The sequence below is a fragment of the Takifugu rubripes genome, chromosome 2, assembly GCF_901000725.2.
Source record: "Takifugu rubripes chromosome 2, fTakRub1.2, whole genome shotgun sequence".
NCBI classification, from domain to species: Eukaryota; Metazoa; Chordata; class Actinopteri; order Tetraodontiformes; family Tetraodontidae; genus Takifugu; species Takifugu rubripes.
The window spans coordinates 5,209,576-5,230,470 of NC_042286.1; the positions used below are offsets into that span (position 1 = coordinate 5,209,576).

At 40.3% G+C, this 20,895-nt stretch overlaps 2 gene segments (V, D, J or C); one reads left to right on the forward strand and one right to left on the reverse strand.

The window, feature by feature from the left end:
- The first annotated feature begins 14,149 nt into the window (after positions 1-14,149).
- On the forward strand, positions 14,150-16,416 carry LOC105419171 (Ig lambda-3 chain C region-like). The segment is given in 3 exon segments: positions 14,150-14,163; positions 15,123-15,238; positions 15,889-16,416. Coding segments are annotated over 3 exon segments (453 nt in total).
- Positions 16,417-17,212: 796 nt separating this feature from the next.
- LOC115248836 (Ig kappa chain V-VI region NQ2-6.1-like) lies at positions 17,213-20,849 on the reverse strand. The segment is given in 3 exon segments: positions 17,213-17,439; positions 20,255-20,353; positions 20,831-20,849. Coding segments are annotated over 3 exon segments (345 nt in total).
- Between the last annotated feature and the right edge of the window lie 46 nt (positions 20,850-20,895).

The window sequence follows — 20,895 nt, forward strand, 5'->3', positions numbered from 1 at the left end:
CATCAGAACTTTAAACTCTGAGGAGCAACCATGCAGAAAAACATGCAAATGTTCTGCAGAAGACAGAAACTCACCTGTTCTAGTGAAACACAGACACGCATGAGGAGGAGTCACACTTTTTCCACTGAGAGTTGAATAAAACCTTTTATGAAGTTAATTTTTTACTACTGTTGCTTTAAATTTCTACTTTCTTTCATTAATTGTGTCTCATTCATCAGTTTATATTCTGACCTGCTCTCAGAGACACAAACATGGAGATTTAATGAATTTAATGACTCCACAGCATTAATGTCATTAACATGAACACAGATACAGACCTAAACTATCTACTTGAACTGTTCTTCTATTTATTTTACCACGGATTGGCCATTTTTCATGTGCACATTAATAATCTGGCCAAAAAGCTGAAGGTTTATTTGTTTATTCTTTTGTATCCCCATTAGCTGTTACTTCTACAACAGCTTCTCTTCCTGGAGTCCACATTTAAAAAAATCATATAAATCCAATTTACAATAATATTTACATCAATACATAAATGATAATAAATTCACTAATTTGATTCAGGCAGGACCCGTAAGCAGCCAAACAGCTGACGGTGTTAACAGAATACTTTAATTCACTCAGATAGCTGCACCACGTGGTGAAAAGGCGCGTGAAGTGCAGATCGTTCCTCCCAATGAGGGGCGCGTGGTGACCCAGGAAGAGACGTGAGGAAAAGGGGGAAAGTTCCTTGAAGGGACGGAACCAGGAAGACACCGTTGACCCACGTTTAGCACAAAGCCGATGAAACCGAGCAGACGCTGATCGGGAGGCAGCGGCTTTTGAAGGGTGCTGATTGGTAACCAGCTGCAGGTGTGACGGTCACCAGCGAGAGGTGCCGAGGTGAACCCACCACGCCCCCTAGTGACAGAACCAGGAAAACAAGACAAACAAAAGGCATCAACACACAGGCCATTTTCCTCTCCACACACTCACGCAGCCAAACATCACACCTGCCAACAATCACATTTCCAACATGTCAACAACTCCAATAATCAGAATCAGAAGCAGATTTATTGCCATTGTTCATGTAATACACAGTATTACACAAGCTAGGAATTTGTCTTAGTGTGATGCTGCGACATTCAACATAATGAAGACAACACTAGAATAACATAAATAAAATAAGACATATATACAGTATATACATAAATAGTAAGAAATAGTGCAGGTCAATGCAGGAGTAATGTGTTGTTCGTGAGTCCGACTGGCTGCTGTACATGGTGCTTAAGTGATAAGTCACAATAAGATATACAAACTTTATAAAAGGTTCGATAAAATAATCTCTTTTTTTCATGCGTTAGTTCTTGGTCTTGGAAACATAACTTGGGCCCTCTTCACCTCTCTTGTTTCATGTCTCTTATGGGAAAAAGTCATTCTTGAGTGAAGGAAAGTCAGTTGTTTTGAAACACAGATATTGCTAAATAAAGTTAAAAGACTTTGTTTTGATCAGTCTTCCACTTTAAGCCAGGTGAGATCAGCATGCATTTGGTCTGTTTCTCCTCCTTGAACACCGGAGAGCAAGACGCGCTGCTCCACTCTGCACCTACTGCAGCTTCTGCAGCTCTTTATGAGCTGCACTCGACCAGATAGACGAGCAGAAATGAGAGAGCACCAAAGCTTGAATAACCTGCTAGATGGTATTAGATGTAAGAAAGGAGGAACATCTTCTCATCATGGATATATTCCTTCCCATTTTTCCTACAATTTTACTTATATGTTTTTGCCATGATTATTTATTGTGAAGGTTAACCCCAAGGAATTTAACCTCATTGACTTGGTCAACACAGCTGCCAGTTATGGAGATGCACAATTTAAAATCTTGCCTGAGAGTAAAACTTGATCCAAAAACAACACATTTGTTCTTTGATACATTTAAACTTAAATTATTAATGGCTATCCAATCTGCAATAAGTGCTATTTCATTTTGAAGAACATTTAACTCCACACTGCTTGATGACATATAAACAGCTGAATCATCTTCAAACAGCCAAGCTGGCTTCTCTCCAAGCAAATGGCCTCAGTGGTAAAAATAGAGTAGAGCAGTGGACCGAAGCAACTCCCCTGGGGAACACCACATCGTACTGTCTTTACATTAGAAAAACTGCCATTAAAGAGAAGCATTCGGGATCTCTTAGATACTTGGGTCCTCCTCCAATTAAGAGTCAAAATATGAGAGCCACATGCCTCTAATTTCATTCAGAGCATTTTCTGATCAATCAAATTAAAAGCAGCACTAAAATCACGAAGCACAGAACCTACTATCATTTTCCTGTCAGGATCACTCCACCACTGATCAGTCATCTGCATTAAAGCTGCACAGGTGGAGTGACCCTTCTTGTAAGCATGCTGAAATTCATTAAGTTCATTAATTGACAAATAGAGGGAGATTTGGTTAAACACAACTCGCCCCATCAGTCTACTCAGAACAGGAAGGATGCTAATAGGAAGGCTATTAGCACCTCTGAACGGCTGCTTCCTGTTTTTAGGTAAAGGAATAAGTTTAGCAGCTTTCCACGCTTTAGGGCTTATAGGAAGCTCAGATTTAAGATATGACCTATAGGTGAGGCAATAATGCTGGAGACCATCCTCAAATGTTTCCAGTTTATCTCGTTCTGAGGGGTTTTCATTGTTTAAACTTGTAAGAAGTTTCTCTGCCTCATTCACTTGAATTGATTGGAAATCAAATACACAATCTTTATTTTTCACAAGGTAGCCTTTGATTAATTGTTTTGAAAGATTTGTGTTTGATTCTGAGTTTTTCATGTGTTTTTTAAGTTTCTCAGTTTCCCCAATAAAATATTTCTTGGGGTTTTGTCTTAAATGTGCGATCTAACTCAAGAAAAGAGGGTGTGTTTTCTCCAGCTCGACCCATTATGTCATTTCTTGTTCATCAGACTTTTTTCATCATGATTCAGTACATATATTTTGATAATACCTTCTTTTCTTTTCCTGATCCCTTTTGTCTCTTGGTTTCTAAGAGAACAGTATTCCTTCCAATCAGTCGTGTTTCAGATTTAAGAGCCAAAATGTTGATTTTATCCCCATGAGTCATGATGGCTTTCGGTTCCTCATCAATCCAAGGTGCTTTCCTTTTTCTGTTAGGATGTGGAGGTCAGATTTGTTGCTGCTTTGTTCCCCTGCCCTGTTTTTGTGCTCGTTTCCCTCATCTGTGCAGGCTGGGTGTGGCAGGCAGATTTCTCCAACCCCTCCTCTGGAGTTTCTCCCCTGCTGCTCATCAGCTCATCAGGAGCAGCAGTATTTATCTCCAGCTCGTCCTCTCATGCTCTGCCAGTTTGTTGCTTAAATGCTGAGTGGTAATTGTGCACTGGCTCCTGTGCTTGTTCTTATTGATCTGAGCAAGTTGTTTGGTTTATTGTTTCTCTGCTCACCTCTTGTTCTTGCTTCCAGCCTCACCTGCCACGCTCAGCCTCTCTTCCTGGTCCAGCCTGCTCTCGTCTGGGCTGCACCTGCAAGTGTTTGTTCTAAATAAACCTTCATTTGGAAAGGACTTTTCTGGTCGTGGTCTGCATTGTGGGTTTAGTGTCCTGTCGGGCTTCTGTCTTTACATTTTCTAACTGTAAATTTTCTAATGGGAGCATGTTTATCAGCTACCTCTAGAAACATTTCAGTAAATAGTTCCAGTGCTTTTCCCACATTTATTAAACGTACTCTATCCCACTATACCTTATCTATAACCACAAAATCAAAGATTATGTGTTTGACCTGAACAATATTTTGTGCAACACAACCAGTGGACGGTCCAGGTGGGCCACCAGGGCCATGTCATCAGCATAGTTAAAAAGACTCATTAGCTCCCTCCTGTAGGTGATGTCATTGCTATAGGCAGGAACAAATTGGAGCCTAAAACAACCCTGTGATCGCCCTCTGTTTAAAACCAGTTTACCAGTTTTACAACTGTTTAAGAGTCAGACTTGCATCGTCTACACCTCCTTGTGCCCTGTAGGCAAACTGGAGAGGATCCAGTTTATTAAACACCACATGAGGCATTCAGTCACACAGCACATGAGGCATTCAGTCACACAGCTCTCTCCATGCATTTGCATCTAAGAGACTTTTCATTGAATTATCCATAATTATTAAAGTAAATGTTGATTTTATGAGGTTAATGGCATATCATCAAAAGAGCTACATGTTGAAAATAAATGTGTCAACCTTTAGTTGATAATCAGATCAGTGTTTGAGCCAGTTTGTGTGATTAAAGTAGTTGTCAGTGATGTTTCTGTCAGTTGTGTGTTCACTGATCTGTGTCAGAGTCTCTTCCTCTTCAGCAGCTGCTGGAACATCTCAGTGTCTCTGTTCTCTGACTGAGGGAGGTTTTTGTTCCACTCTAAATCACTGTGTAAACACTGGGATATTGTGATAACTCTGACAGTAATAAACTGCTTCATCTTGAGTCTGAACTCCACTGATGGTCAAAGTGAAGTCGGTGCTGCTGCCACTGCCACTAAACCGAGCTGCTGTTCCTGAATAATTTATTATGTGTCTTACTAGCAGCTGTGGAGGCTGTCCAGGTTTCTGTTGATACCAGCCCAAACAGTCACTAAATGATTGTCCATTATAACAGTTGCTGTAAACAGCAGGGTTTGTTTTACAGGTGAGAGCGACAGTGGATCCTGGAGTAGATGTGATCACTGCAGGCTGAGTCACAGTCACCTGACCGCTGCATCCTGCAGACAAAAACACATCATTTATCAGCAGAAAGAGAGGAGAGAAAAGACACAAGGACATCTTTGAGGTTGTGAGGGAACAAACCTGTAAAAGAGCAGCAGGTCAGCGTCCAGATGAGGATGGTGATGAGAGTCATGCTGCTTGTGCTTTCTGCTGTGTTGACTGACAGATCTGAGTCCTGCAGTGTTGAACTAACACCACTATAAACCTTCTCAGATCAGCTGATGATGCAAAGCCTCCTCTCTATGGAAATGATGTCTCTGCTCTCAACACACTGAAGGCACGAGCAGACAAAATCAACACAAACACAGCTTGGATTAAAAGCAACTTTCTTCTTCATGGAACTGAAGAAAAGATTTGACAAATACAGCTGAGCATCAACAGCAGATGCTGATGTGAGAATATTTGCATTTTTAAACTGGATTCAGCAGTTTTAGCTTTAAAAAGACAATTTCTTGGCCACTGTTGGAGCTGACTTTGTAAAATGTTATTCATTTGAAATAACTTGAAATTGCATTTTTTAAACCATAAATTAAAATGTAGAATGAGAATATTGTAACTGATCCACATCAGTTTTGATCATGTAAAGAGACTGATGTGTAAAAGTGATCAAATCGTTCAAATTCAAAGAGAAATTTCAGTTTAAATCTATTGAAAATGTTGGTGCATTAAATCAGCTGGTAATAATCCATTTTTGAGAGAAAAAGATGTGAATTTTCAGTGGGTAGCTGCTTGTTGACAGTGCAGGAGGTTTTTGTACGACCACTTGATGAGTTTGTATCACTGTGGTTGACGTTTGGTGGAGGAACCAAACTCATCGTTGACTGTAAGTAACAGATTTTTATTTAAATCTTTTTCACTTTTACACTTTTAGCAATTTTAAAGGAGACTTTTGCATTTGTCTCGTTTTAATTGTTATTATTTGATACCATCTGAGTCACAACTTTATAAACATCATCATTAATTAAAGATTATATTAAATTGTTTCTTTATAAACTGAAAATAAATAACTGGCTTCTCAATTTTAATGTTAATTGTTTTAAATTCTCTGTGAACATCTAACATTTGTAGTTAATTAGACTCAACTTTCATTGCTCAAAACCTTCCTTGAGTAGTTTAATCTCATTATTATTTGGTCATTTTCAACATTCCGACTGTTTAACAATGTAAAAACTGATTTTATTAGATTTTATCCGTAAATGCAACTTTTCTTTGCGTGGACGCTTCATTTATTTTCTCTGTGGTGAAAAGGAAGTGAAACAGACAGATGCCACAGATGTGAAGCGTGTTCTCACGAGTGTTTCACCTGTGTCATGTTAAACTCTCGACTGTATATAAAGAAGTTAAAGAGAAGAAAATCGTCACACATTGTCCAAACATGTCAAAATGTCCTCAGTCATCACCAGCTAACGGCTCAGTCAGATTTGATGGTGTCCAAACCTTCACGTCTTTCTGGTCTCTCCTCCAGCGGGTGTGGTGCGTCCCACCCTGACCGTCCTCCCCCCCTCCCCAGAGGAGCTGCAGCAGGGCAGTGCCACACTGGTGTGTCTGGCCAGCGGGGGCTCCCCCTCACAGTGGAAGCTGAGCTGGAAGGTGGGGGGCAGCAGCACCACCACACCGGCCTCACACAGCCTGGAGGTCCTGGGGAGTGACGGCCGCTTCAGCTGGAGCAGCACCCTGAACCTCCCTGCAGACCAGTGGAAGAAGGTGGACTCAGTGACCTGTGAGGCCAGTCTGAGTGGACAGAGCTCTGTCACTCAAACCCTGGACCCTCACAGCTGCTCAGTCTAGAGGTTCAGCAACACTTCCTGTCTGGAAACCGTGCTGCTTCTGTCCTCAACATCTTGATGGAGCGACACATCTTTTCTGCTCACATATTCCTGCATGAGCGTGACTCTGCTTTCATCTGGACATTTCTCTAACTCACCTCACTCATTTTCTGTCCTCAGATGTGAATTTAAAGTCACAAAATAAACATTTCAATCATTTCAGCCAACATCTCTGTGTTTGTTGTGATTATTGATGAGAAAATCTGATCATCAACCATCTTTACTCCACAGTTGTCTTTAGTTTTTCTGTTTTTTTATCAGGTGAAAATGAAAAAACTCAGACAATCATATCACAGTTTAAATATCAATTAAGACACTCAGAAGAGATGATTTCAGCTTGTATATTGATCATATCCACTAATATGAACATGAATGTGTTTTTAGGCTGCATTCATTCGTTCCTTCATCAACTTTATTGTAACTTGTGAGTGGACTGAGGTTAGCCTCATTTACAGTTCCGACCAGCATTGACAAAGTACAAAACAAACATTGCAAATAAAATCAGATAAAATAAGCAAACGCTTTTGTACACAATAAAATACAGAACCAGAAAGAGCAGTAAAGACCAAGCACAGATAGAGGACAGGAAATTAGTGAGTCATGATTCACAGTGACTGAAGTGAACACCTGAGTTGAGCTTGAGAGTTACCTGATGTACGGGGGCATAACCAGAGACAGCAGAACTCCCCTGCTCAGCTCGGATTTTGGGAATTTTCTGTTGCAGCCAGTTCATTCAGTGGACACTAAAAGCGCTAGTGGACTGAACAATTAATGGAGAGATGTAGTTTGGAGGTTTGCCAGTGAGGGCCGCATAAATGAATAAATCCAGGTGGAAGTCACATCTTTGAGCTGGGGAGGTCCACCCTGCCGAGACAGATACAGGACAGTGACGTGTGGAAGAGGGGCTCCAGTGATAAATCTAAGGGCAGAATGGTGAAGAGCATCTGCTGGTTCAAGACAGGAAGTGGAGGTAGCCATGGAAATTATCATACCACAGTGGAAATGTGAGGAGAGCATGTTCTGCTAGCACTTGAGAAAAACATCTATTTAGTGTTTTTATGCATGCAGGGTGGATTTAAGATGAAAAAAATGCTGTCTGTAGAACGCTAAAGGAAGCTTGAAGACATTTTATGGCTGTTTTTAGGCGAGATTGCGATAAAAAGAAAATCTTATAGAAACGGTGAAGAGGACAGGGCCTAAAATTGAACCTTGAGGCACCTCCCTAGTGATGGGTTACCATGATTCAGTTTATTTGGTTGTAGTTGACCTGCATGTGTTGTTTCTGTTCTTGCCCTGTTCCCAGGGGGATCTACTTTTGGCCGAAGCACCTTCTTCCTCACCTGCTGCTCTTATCGGTGGATTAGATCTGCACCTTTAAAGACTGCCTCCTTTCTCCAGTCATCCCCCGATCATTGTAGGGCCCACTTGGCTCCATTTCTGTGAAAACATTTGAAGTATGAGCTTTTGTTTGCCAGCTTTCCCTCACTTGCCCATGTTTCGTCTGTCTCTAGTTCCAGTCAGCAGTAGCTTCACCTTATTGTTACTGTTTTGTGGGAAATAAAACCGTTAAATCATCCGGTTTGTCTGTGTCTGCATTCCAGTTCCAGTTTAATATGGGTGAGAGAGAAACCAGTGTTGTTGAACATTTCAAGGATGACTGAGTGATCTACTGAGTCAAAATCCTGAGAGAGGTTCATGAATATGGAGGTAAAATAACTTCTCTCATCCAGGATAGTTAGAATATTATTGATCATCAAACTGGTGGTGGTGAGAAAACTGTGATGTGGCCTAAAACCAGAGTGATACGGATTTAAAATGGAACGAGTTTGAGTTGATACTGCTTAGATGTTCTCTGCATTGTTTGTTTTATATCATAAATATTCAAAAAAAATGAAGCAAAGTTCATCAAATCTGCACAAAGAAGCAGCACTTGAGGAAATGTAATTACTGATTTAATGGTTAATTATTACTAATAATTTTTTTTTCCAGCTGTAACTTGTAATAAATCATTCATTTATTAATGGTTAAACTGAGTATTTGTGTATTTTTCATGGTTATTTTAAAGCTTTTAAACTGATTTGACTTGTGTTTAAATGAATCTGGTTTGTACTTGGTGACTCTGGTGTTGACTGAACCAGTTCTGCTGGTGACTCTTCATCGTCTGCAGCTGCAGCTGCTGTTTTCACTTCAGTCACACTGAGGGAGGTTTTTGTACGGCTCTAAATCACTGTGTGAATGTTCCATCACCATGTGCACCCAGACAGTAATAATCCCCAGCATCTTCAGCCTGAACACCAGCGATGGTTAGAGTGTACTGAGAACCAGAGCTGCTGCCACTGAATCGAGACGGCGTTCCTGTGTAGAGACTTGATACAGAATATATCAGAAGTTTAGGAGCCTGTCCAGGTTTCTGAAGGTACCAGCTGAGATCATCGCCAATATCTGAGCTTCCTGTGGCGCTGATGCTCACAGACCCTCCAACACTAACAGACTTGAATTTATCAGCCTGAGTCAGAAAGTTGTTGCCAGAAGATTCTGAAATGACAAACAACAAATGTTAAAAAGAGCAGCTGAAAAGAGCCTGGAGGAGCAGATATGATGTAAAAATGAAATGAGTTCAGCCTCCTTGGAAAGAAGAAGAGGATTAAATCAAACAATGTTGAAAAGTCTCACCCTGACTCAGAAAGATGACAGTCAGAATTATTGACAACATGGTGATGCTGAAGTTTTCAGTGTGAGAGCGTGAAAAGAGTTCAGACTCTCTGTGACATCAGAACTTTAAACTCTGAGGAGCAACCATGCAGAAAAACATGCAAATGTTCTGCAGAAGACAGAAACTCACCTGTTCTAGTGAAACACAGACACGCATGAGGAGGAGTCACTGTACATTTTATTAATTTTTCTTGCTTTTTTCTCCATTTCCAATTAAATTGTACCATTAAATTCTTAAATATATTTTCATCTGATGAAATATAAAACCTGAACAGTTAAATATCTGACAGAAATCTTGTAAATGACATCAGAGTCTTTAATTATTTACCTCACAAACTGTATAAGAACATCTACATCTGTATTAATAATAAAAAAGAAATGTGTCAATATTAGTAATTAGTATTGTGGTTTTCTTGGTCCATGAAAATCAGATTCTCTTCTCTTAATGGATCTGCTCCTCCAGAACCTCACGTCTGCACTGCATTCTTCTGCAGAACATCTGCCTGCTCTCTCATTTCCTGAATGTTTCCGCCTGTATTTCCAGTCTCCTTGTGAGCTGTTGTGGCTGCCTAAGGTTTGAGGTGCTTCTACCACGTAAAGATGCTTCCCTCTTGTGTTCCCAGACTGAGACTGCACTGCCTGTTTATCTTTACATGGGAGGTGGATTCTTCAGCAATTTGGTGTTATTGTTTCTGTGAATGACTTAAACTGTCCCAGAAGCTCCCCAGACTCCCCAGTAATTCAGTTATCACGACAAAAGCTCTTCAGATCCAGGTTTAATCAGAATAATTTACATTATTTCAGGCTTATACGCGTGTTTAGGGCCCTGAACACATTCAGCAGACCATCTGGCACCGTGTTCCTGTTCTGATGGCATCAAACACAGCAGCAGTGAAAGACTGTGTTCCATCTGGGAAGGAAACATTGTGGTGGCAGAGGTGTGGCTTCAGGTGTGGCGTGCTCAAGGGCAGAGGGCAGAGGTGTGACTCAGGTCAGGAAACAGGACATTTGGTTGCAGGAACCAAGACACCGATGTGGCCGTTTCCACTGCTCAATACTGGACCGCAGCACAGTCCAAAACCAGCTGGAAAAACCCCAGTCAGAAGACACAAACGCAACAGGGAAATGCCTCCAGTTTCTCCACAGACAAAAATCAGACGATTCTTACTATGAAAATGCAAATTAAAGGAAAAATCGACAAAATGTGAGAAGAAAAAACAGATAATACATGTTGCAAATAATGGAACAAAAAACAATGATAAACAGAAACCTTTTAAAAACTAGGCTGTTCAATAAAGGCCCAGTGTCTATTTTCTATTATACATCATCAGAAATCAAATAAAACATAAAAACATGCTTCTGATAGTGTATGAACACCACAGCATTCTAGGTCACTTAGCAGTAAAACTGTTTTTCCTAAATGTTGATGAAGATCCCTCCTGATGGGACCTGCAGGTGCCCTGGCTGGACGTGACTGGAAAAAGTAAATCAGTTTTGTCCGCTGACAGCCACCGTAGGTTCTGACACTGGACAGGTTGTTTCATTCTTGCAATAATGAATCTCCACCAAGGGAAATAATAATAATTGCAAGTTTGGGGCAGTTTTTAAGATGCATAAATGCTGTTTGAGGAGGATTTTATGGTTATTTCAGAGGAGCTTGTGATACAGTATGAGACTGTATCATGTGCGTATAAATGAGATGAGCAGTTATGAATTGAAAATATAATATTTTTACAAATTGTGAAGAGGACAAAAACCAAAACCAGTGTTGTTGAACATTTCAAGGATGACTTTCTTTTATTAAATATTTCTCATTAACGAGTTTATATTCTGACCTGGGGAAAAGTTATTCTTGAGTGAAGGAAAGTCAGTTGTTTTGAAACACAGACATTGCTAAATAAAGTTAGAAGACTTTGTTTTGATCAGTCTTCCACTTTAAGCCAGGTGAGATCAGCATGCATTTGGTCTGTTTCTCCTCCTTGAACACCGGAGAGCAAGACGCGCTGCTCCACTCTGCACCTACTGCAGCTTCTGCAGCTCTTTATGAGCTGCACTCGACCAGATAGACGAGCAGAAATGGAGATGAGAGAGCACCAAAGCTTGAATAACCTGCTAGGTGGTATTAGATGTAAGAAAGGAGGAACATCTTCTCATCATGGATATATTCCTTCCCATTTTTCCTACAATTTTACTTATATGTTTTTGCCATATTATTTATTGTGAAGGTTAACCCCAAGGAATTTAACCTCATTGACTTGGTCAACACAGCTGCCAGTTATGGAGATGCACAATTTAAAATCTTGCCTGAGAGTAAAACTTGATCCAAAAACAACACATTTGTTCTTTGATACATTTAAACTTAAATTATTAATGGCTATCCAATCTGCAATAAGTGCTATTTCATTTTGAAGAGCATTTAACTCCACACTGCTTGATGACATATAAACAGCTTCAAACAGCCAAGCTGGCTTCTCTCCAAGCAAATGACCTCAGTGGTAAAAATAGAGTAGAGTAGTGGACCGAAGCAACTCCCCTGGGGAACACCACATCGTACTGTCTTTACATTAGAAAAACTGCCATTAAAGAGAAGCATTCGGGATCTCTTAGATACTTGGGTCCTCCTCCAATTAAGAGTCAAAATATTAGAGTCGCATGCCTCTAATTTCATTCAGAGCATTTTGTGATCAATCAAATCAAAAGCAGCACTAAAATCACGAAGCACAGCACCTACTATCATTTTCCTGTCAGGATCACTCCACCACTGATCAGTCATCTGCATTAAAGCTGCACAGGTGGAGTGACCCTTCTTGTAAGCATGCTGAAATTCATTAAGTTCATTAATTGACAAATAGAGGGAGATTTGGTTAAACACAACTCGCCCCATCAGTCTACTCAGAACAGGAAGGATGCTAATAGGAAGGCTATTAGCACCTCTGAACGGCTGCTTCCTGTTTTTAAGTAAAGGAATAAGTTTAGCAGCTTTCCACGCTTTAGGGCATATAGGAAGCTCAGATTTAAGATATGACCTATAGGTGAGACAATAATGCTGGAGACCATCCTCAAATGTTTCCAGTTTATCTCGTTCTGAGGGGTTTTCATTGTTTAAACTTGTAAGAAGTTTCTCTACCTCATTCACTTGAATTGATTGGAAATCAAATACACAATCTTTATTTTTCACAAGGTAGCCTTTGGTTAATTGTTTTGAAATATTTGTGTTTGATTCTGAGTTTTTCATGTGTTTTTTAAGTTTCTCAGTTTCCCCAATAAAATATTTCTTGGGGTTTTGTCTTAAATATGCGATCTAACTCAAGAAAAGAGGGTGTGTTTTCTCCAGCTCGACCCATTATGTCATTTCTTGTTTTCCAGACTTTTTTCATCATGATTCAGTACATATATTTTGATAATACCTTCTTTTCTTTTCCTGATCCCTTTTGTCTCTTGGTTTCTAAGAGAACAGTATTCCTTCCAATCAGTCGTGTTTCAGATTTAAGAGCCAAAATGTTGATTTTATCCCCATGAGTCATGATGGCTTTCGGTTCCTCATCAATCCAAGGTGCTTTCCTTTTTCTGTTAGGATGTGGAGGTCAGATTTGTTGCTGCTTTGTTCCCCTGCCTTGTTTTTGTGCTCGTTTCCCTCATCTGTGCAGGCTGGGTGTGGCAGGCAGATTTCTCCAACCCCTCCTCTGGAGTTTCTCCCCTGCTGCTCATCAGCTCATCAGGAGCAGCAGTATTTATCTCCAGCTCGTCCTCTCATGCTCTGCCAGTTTGTTGCTTAAATGCTGAGTGGTAATTGTGCACTGGCTCCTGTGCTTGTTCTTATTGATCTGAGCAAGTTGTTTGGTTTATTGTTTCTCTGCTCACCTCTTGTTCTTGCTTCCAGCCTCACCTGCCACGCTCAGCCTCTCTTCCTGGTCCAGCCTGCTCTTGTTTGGGCTGCACCTGCAAGTGTTTGTTCCAAATAAACCTTCATTTGGAAAGGACTTTTCTGGTCGTGGTCTGCATTGTGGGTTCAGTGTCCTGTCGGGCTTCTGTCTTTACATTTTCTAACTGTAAATTTCCTAATGGGAGCATGTTTATCAGCTACCTCTAGAAACATTTCAGTAAATAGTTCCAGTGCTTTTCCCACATTTATTAAACGTACTCTATCCCACTGTACCTTATCTATAACCACAAAATCAAAGATTATGTGTTTGACCTGAACAATATTTTGTGCAACACAACCAGTGGACGGTCCAGGTGGGCCACCAGGGCCGTGTCATCAGCATAGTTAAAAAGACTCATTAGCTCCCTCCTGTAGGTGATGTCATTGCTATAGGCAGGAACAAATTGGAGGCTGAAACAACCCTGTGAGCGCCCTCTGTTTAAAACCAGTTTACCAGTTTTACAACTGGTTAAGAGTCAGACTTGCATCGTCTACACCTCCTTGTGCCCTGTAGGCAAACTGGAGAGGATCCAGTTTATTAAACAGCACATGAGGCATTCAGTCACACAGCTCTCTCCATGCATTTGCATCTAAGAGACTTTACATTGAATTATCCATAATTATTAAAGTAAATGATGATTTTATGAGGTTAACGGCATATCATCAAAAGAGCTACATGTTGAAAATAAATGTGTCAAGCTTTAGTTGATAATCTGATCAGTGTTTGAGCCAGTTTGTGTGATTAAAGTAGTTGTCAGTGATGTTTCTGTCAGTTGTGTGTTCACTGGTCTGTGTCAGAGTCCCTTCCTCTTCAGCAGCTACTGGAACATCTCAGTCTCTCTGTTCTCTGACTGAGGGAGGTTTTTGTTCCACTCTAAATCACTGTGTAAACACTGGGATATTGTGATAACTCTGACAGTAATAAACTGCTTCATCTTGAGTCTGAACTCCACTGATGGTCAAAGTGAAGTCGGTGCTGCTGCCACTGCCACTAAACCGAGCTGCTGTTCCTGAATGATTTATTCTCACATTTCTTACTAGCAGCTGTGGAGGCTGTCCAGGTTTCTGCTGATACCAGGACATACAATCACCATATGATTGTCCATTATAACAGCTGCTGTAAACAGCAGGGTTTGTTTTACAGGTGAGAGCGACAGTGGATCCTGGAGTAGATGTGATCACTGCAGGCTGAGTCACAGTCACCTGACCGCTGCATCCTGCAGACAAAAACACATCATTTATCAGCAGAAAGAGAGGAGAGAAAAGACACAAGGACATCTTTGAGGTTGTGAGGGAACAAACCTGTAAAAGAGCAGCAGGTCAGCGTCCAGATGAGGATGGTGATGAGAGTCATGCTGCTTGTGCTTTCTGCTGTGTTGACTGACAGATCTGAGTCCTGCAGTGTTGAACTAACACCACTATAAACCTTCTCAGATCAGCTGATGATGCAAAGCCTCCTCTCTATGGAAATGAGGTCTCTGCTCTCAACACACTGAAGGCACGAGCAGACAAAATCAACACAAACACAGCTTGGATTAAAAGCAACTTTCTTCTTCATGCAACTGAAGAAAAGATTTGACAAATACAGCTGAGCATCAACAACAGATGCTGATGTGAGAATGTTTGCATTTTTAAACTGGATTCAGCAGTTTTAGCTTTAAAAAGAATATTTCTTGGAAACTTTTAGAGCTGACTTTGTAAAATGTTTTTCATTTTAAATAACTTGAAATTGCATTTTTTAAAGCATAATTTAAAATGTAGAATGAGAATATTGTAACTGATCCACATCAGTTTTGATCATGTAAAGAGACTGATGTGTAAAAGTGATCAAATCGTTCAAATTCAAAGAGAAATTTCAGTTTGAATCTATTGAAAATGTTGGTGCATTAAATCAGCTGGTAATAATCCATTTTTGAGAGAAAAAGATGTGAATTTTCAGTGGGTAGCTGCTTGTTGACAGTGCAGGAGGTTTTTGTACGACCACTTGATGAGTTTGTATCACTGTGGTTGACGTTTGGTGGAGGAACCAAACTCATCGTTGACTGTAAGTAACAGATTTTTATTTAAATCTTTTTCACTTTTACACTTTTAGCAATTTTAAAGGAGACTTTTGCATTTGTCTTTTTTTAATTGTTATTATTTGATACCATCTGAGTCACAACTTTATAAACATCATCATTAATTAAAGATTATATTAAATTGTTTCTTTATAAACTGAAAATAAATAACTGGCTTCTCAATTTTTATGTTAATTGTTTTAAATTTTCTGTGGACATGTAACATTTGTAGTTAATTAGACTCAACTTTCATTGCTCAAAACCTTCCTTTAGTAGTTTAATCTCATTATTGTTTGGTCATTTTCAACATTCTGACTGTTTAACAATGTAAAAACTGATTTTATTAGATTTTATCCGTAAATGCAACTTTTCTTTGCGTGGACGCTTCATTTATTTTCTCTGTGGTGAAAAGGAAGTGAAACAGACAGATGCCACATATGTGAAGTGTGTTCTCACCAGTGTTTCACCTGTGTCACGTTAAACTCTCGACTGTATATAAAGAAGTTAAAGAGAAGAAAATCGTCACGCTGTCCAACATTGTCCAAACATGTCAAAATGTCCTCAGTCATCACCAGCTAACGGCTCAGTCAGATTTGATGGTGTCCAAACCTTCACGTCTTTCTGGTCTCTCCTCCAGCGGGTGTGGTGCGTCCCACCCTGACCGTCCTCCCCCCCTCCCCAGAGGAGCTGCAGCAGGGCAGTGCCACACTGGTGTGTCTGGCCAGCGGGGGCTCCCCCTCACAGTGGAAGCTGAGCTGGAAGGTGGGGGGCAGCAGCAGCACCACACCGGCCTCACACAGCCTGGAGGTCCTGGGGAGTGACGGCCGCTTCAGCTGGAGCAGCACCCTGAACCTCCCTGCAGACCAGTGGAAGAAGGTGGACTCAGTGACCTGTGAGGCCAGTCTGAGTGGACAGAGCTCTGTCACTCAAAGCCTGGACCCTCACAGCTGCTCAGTCTAGAGGTTCAGCAACACTTCCTGTCTGGAAACCGTGCTGCTTCTGTCCTCAACATCTTGATGGAGCAACACATCTTTTCTGCTCACATATTCCTGCATGAGCGTGACTCTGCTTTCATCTGGACATTTCTCTAACTCACCTCACTGATTTTCTGTCCTCAGATGTGAATTTAAAGTCACAAAATAAACATTTCAATCATTTCAGCCAACATCTCTGTGTTTGTTGTGATTATTGATGAGAAAATCTGATCATCATCATTTACTGCAGTTTGGTCTTTAGTTTTATTTGTTTTTGAAAGGGAAAAGTGGGAAGAACTCAACAATCATAGTTGAATAAGAGGTGAAATATCAGTGTAAAAATACAATAAATCAAGCAGAAGAGATGGTTTCAGCTTGTTGTAAATTCATTTATTTCGATAAATATGAACATGATTGTGTTTCAGGGCCGGTATCAATCAATCTTAATATAGCGTCTGTTACAATCAAAATTGTTTCTAGGTGCTTTACAGAATCCCAGGGCCTGACCCCCAACAAGCAACAGTGGCAACGACCCTTTAACAGGGAGAAACCTTGAGCAGGACCAGGCTCATGGAGGAGGACCCTCCTGCTGATGGCCATGAGGTATGAGTTCATTCCTTTATGTTCTCTGTATTATTTGTACGTATCATAAATATTTAGAATAAATTAAACAAAGTTCATCAAATCCGCACATAGAAGCAGCACTTGAGTAAATGTAATTACTGATTTAATGGTTGATTATTACAAATAATCCTGTGTGAGTTATACATTTTAAAATGTATAATGGTTAAACTGAGTATTTGTGTATTTTTCATGGTTATTTTAAAGCTTTTAAACTGATTTGACTTGTGTTTAAATGAATCTGGTTTGTACTTGGTGACTCTGGTGTTGACTGAACCAGTTCTGCTGGTGACTCTTCATCGTCTGCAGCTGCAGCTGCTGTTTTCACTTCAGTCACACTGAGGGAGGTTTTTGTACGGCTCTAAATCACTGTGTGAATGTTCCATCACCATGTGCACCCAGACAGTAATAATCCCCAGCATCTTCAGCCTGAACACCAGCGATGGTTAGAGTGTACTGAGAACCAGAGCTGCTGCCACTGAATCGAGACGGCGTTCCTGTGTAGAGATTTGATACATAATATATCAGAAGTTTAGGAGCCTGTCCAGGTTTCTGAAGGTACCAGCTGAGATAGCCGCCAATATTTGAGCTTCCTGTGGCGCTGATGGTCACAGACCCTCCAACACTAACAGACTTGAATTTATCAGCCTGAGTCAGAAAGTTGTTGGCAGAAGATTCTGAAATGACAAACAACAAATGTTAAAAAGAGCAGCTGAAAAGAGCCTGGAGGAGCAGTTATGATGTAAAAATGAAATGATTTCAGCCTCCTTGGAAAGAAGAAGAGGATGAAATCAAACAATGTTGAAAAGTCTCACCCTGACTCAGAAAGATGACAGTCAGAATTATTGACAACATGGTGATGCTGAAGTTTTCAGTGTGAGAGCGTGAAAAGAGTTCAGACTCTCTGTGACATCAGAACTTTAAACTCTGAGGAGCAACCATGCAGAAAAACATGCAAATGTTCTGCAGAAGACAGAAACTCACCTGTTCTAGTGAAACACAGACACACATGAGGAGACACTTTACATTTTATTAATTTTTCTTGCTTTTTTCTCCATTTCCAATTAAATTGTACCATTAAATTCTTAAATATATTTTCATCTGATGAAATATAAAACCTGAACAGTTAAATATCTGACAGAAATCTTGTAAATGTCATCAGAATATTTAATTATTTACCTCACAAACTGTATAAGAACATCTACATCTGTATTAATAATAAGAAATAAATGTGGCATTATTAGTAATTAGTATTGTGGTTTTCTTGGTCCATGAAAATCAGATTCTCTTCTCTTAATGGATCTGCTCCTCCAGAACCTCACGTCTGCACTGCATTCTTCTGCAGAACATCTGCCTGCTCTCTCATTTCCTGAATGTTTCCGCCTGTATTTCCAGTCTCCTTGTGAACTGTTGTGGCTTCCTGAGGGTTGAGGTGCTTCTACCACGTAAAGATGCTTCCCTCTTGTGTTCCCAGACTGAGACTGCACTGCCTGTTTATCTTGACATGGGAGGTGGATTCTTCAGCAGTTTGGTGTTATTGTTTCTGTGAATGACTTAAACTGTCCCAGAAGCTCCCCAGACTCCCCAGTAATTCAGTGATCTCGACAAAAGCTCTTCAGATCCAGGTTTAATCTGAATAATTTACATTATTTCAGGCTTATACGCGTGTTTAGGGCCCTGAACACATTCAGCAGACCATCTGGCACCGTGTCCCTGTTCTGATGGCATCAAACACAGCAGCAGTGAAAGACTGGGTTCCATCTGGGAAGGAAACATCGTGGTGGCAGAGGTGTGGCTTCAGGTGTGGCGTGCTCAAGGGCAGAGGGCAGAGGTATGACTCAGGTCAGGAAACAGGACATTTGGTTGAGGGACCAAGACACCGATGTGGCTGTTTCCACTGCTCAATACTGGACCGCAGCACAGTCCAAAACCAGCTGGAAAAACCCCAGTCAGAAGACACAAACGCAACAGGGAAATGCCTCCAGTTTCTCCACAGACAAAAATCAGACAATTCTCACTGTAAAAATGCAAATTAAAGGAAAAACCGACAAAATGTGAGAAGAAAAAACAGATAATACATGTTGCAAATAAGGCAAAAAAAAACCCCAATGAGAAACAGAAACCTTTTAAAAACTAGACTGTTCAATAAAGGTCCAGTGTCTATTTTCTATTATACATCATCAGAAATCAAATAAAACATAAAAACATGCTTCTGATAGTGTATGAACACCACAGCATTCTAGGTCACTTAGCAGCAGAACTGTTTTTCCTAAATGTTGATGAAGATCCCTCCTGATGGGACCTGCAGGTGCCCTGGCTGGACGTGACTGGAAAAAGTAAATCAGTTTTGTCCGCTGAAAGCCACCGTAGGTTCTGACACTGGACAGGTTGTTTAATTCTTGCAATCTGAATCTCCACCAAGGGAAATAATAATAATTGCAAGTTTGGGGCAGTTTTTAAGATGCATAAATGCTGTTTGAGGAGGATTTTATGGTTATTTCAGAGGAGCTTGTGATACAGTATGAGACTGTATCATGTGCGTATAAATGAGATGAGCAGTTATGAATTGAAAATATAATATTTTTACAAATTGTGAAGAGTACAAAAAACAAAACCAGTGTTGTTGAACATTTCAAGGATGAATGAGTGATCTACTGAGTCAAAAGCCTGAGAGAGGTTCATGAATATGGAGGTAAAATAACTTCTCTCATCCAGGATAGTTATAATATTGATGATGATTAAACTGGTGGTTAAGAAAACTGTGATGTGGCCTAAAACCAGAGTGATACAGATTTAATATGGAACGAGTTTGAGTTGATGCTGATTAGATGTTCTCTGCATTATTTGTTTTATATCATAAATATTCAGAATAAATGAAGCAAAGTTCATCAAATCTGCACATAGAAGCAGCACTTGAGGAAATGTAATTACTGATTTAATGGTTGATTATTACTAATAATCTTGTGTCTGTTATAAACTGTAATATATTATTCATACATTAACGGTTTAAGTATTAAACTGACTTGACTTGTGTTTAAATGAATCTGGTTTGTACTTGGTGACTCTGGTGTTGACTGAACCAGTTCTGCTGGTGACTCTTCATCGTCTGCAGCTGCAGCTGCTGTTTTCACTTCAGTCACACTGAGGGAGGTTTTTGTACGGCTCTAAATCACTGTGTGAACGTTCCATCACTATAGTAGCCCAGACAGTAATAAGCTGCTTCATCTTGAGTCTGAACTCCACTGATGGTCAAAGTGAAGTCGGTGCTGCTGCCACTGCCACTAAACCGAGCTGCTGTTCCTGAATGATTTATTCTCACATTTCTTACTAGCAGCTGTGGAGGCTGTCCAGGTTTCTGTTGATACCAGGACATACAATCACTATTTGATTGTCCATCATAACAGCCGCTGAAAACAGCAGGGTTTGTTTTACAGGTGAGAGCGACAGTGGATCCTGGAGTAGATGTGATCACTGCAGGCTGAGTCACAGTCACCTGACCGCTGCATCCTGCAGACAAAAACACATCATTCATCAGCAGAAAGAGAGGAGAGAAAAGACACAAGGACATCTTTGAGGTTGTGAGGGAACAAACCTGTAAAAGAGCAGCAGGTCAGCGTCCAGATGAGGATGGTGATGAGAGTCATGCTGCTTGTGCTTTCTGCTGTGTTGACTGACAGATCTGAGTCCTGCAGTGTTGAACTAACACCACTATAAACCTTCTCAGATCAGCTGATGATGCAAAGCCTCCTCTCTATGGAAATGATGTCTCTGCTCTCAACACACTGAAGGCACGAGCAGACAAAATCAACACAAACACAGCTTGGATTAAAAGCAACTTTCTTCTTCATGGAACTGAAGAAAATATTTGACAAATACAGCTGAGCATCAACAGCAGATGCTGATGTGAGAATGTTTGCATTTTTAAACTGGATTCAGCAGTTTTAGCTTTAAAAAGACAATTTCTTGGCCACTTTTGGAGCTGACTTTGTAAAAGGTTATTCATTTTAAATAACTTGAAATTGCATTTTTTAAACCATAAATTAAAATGT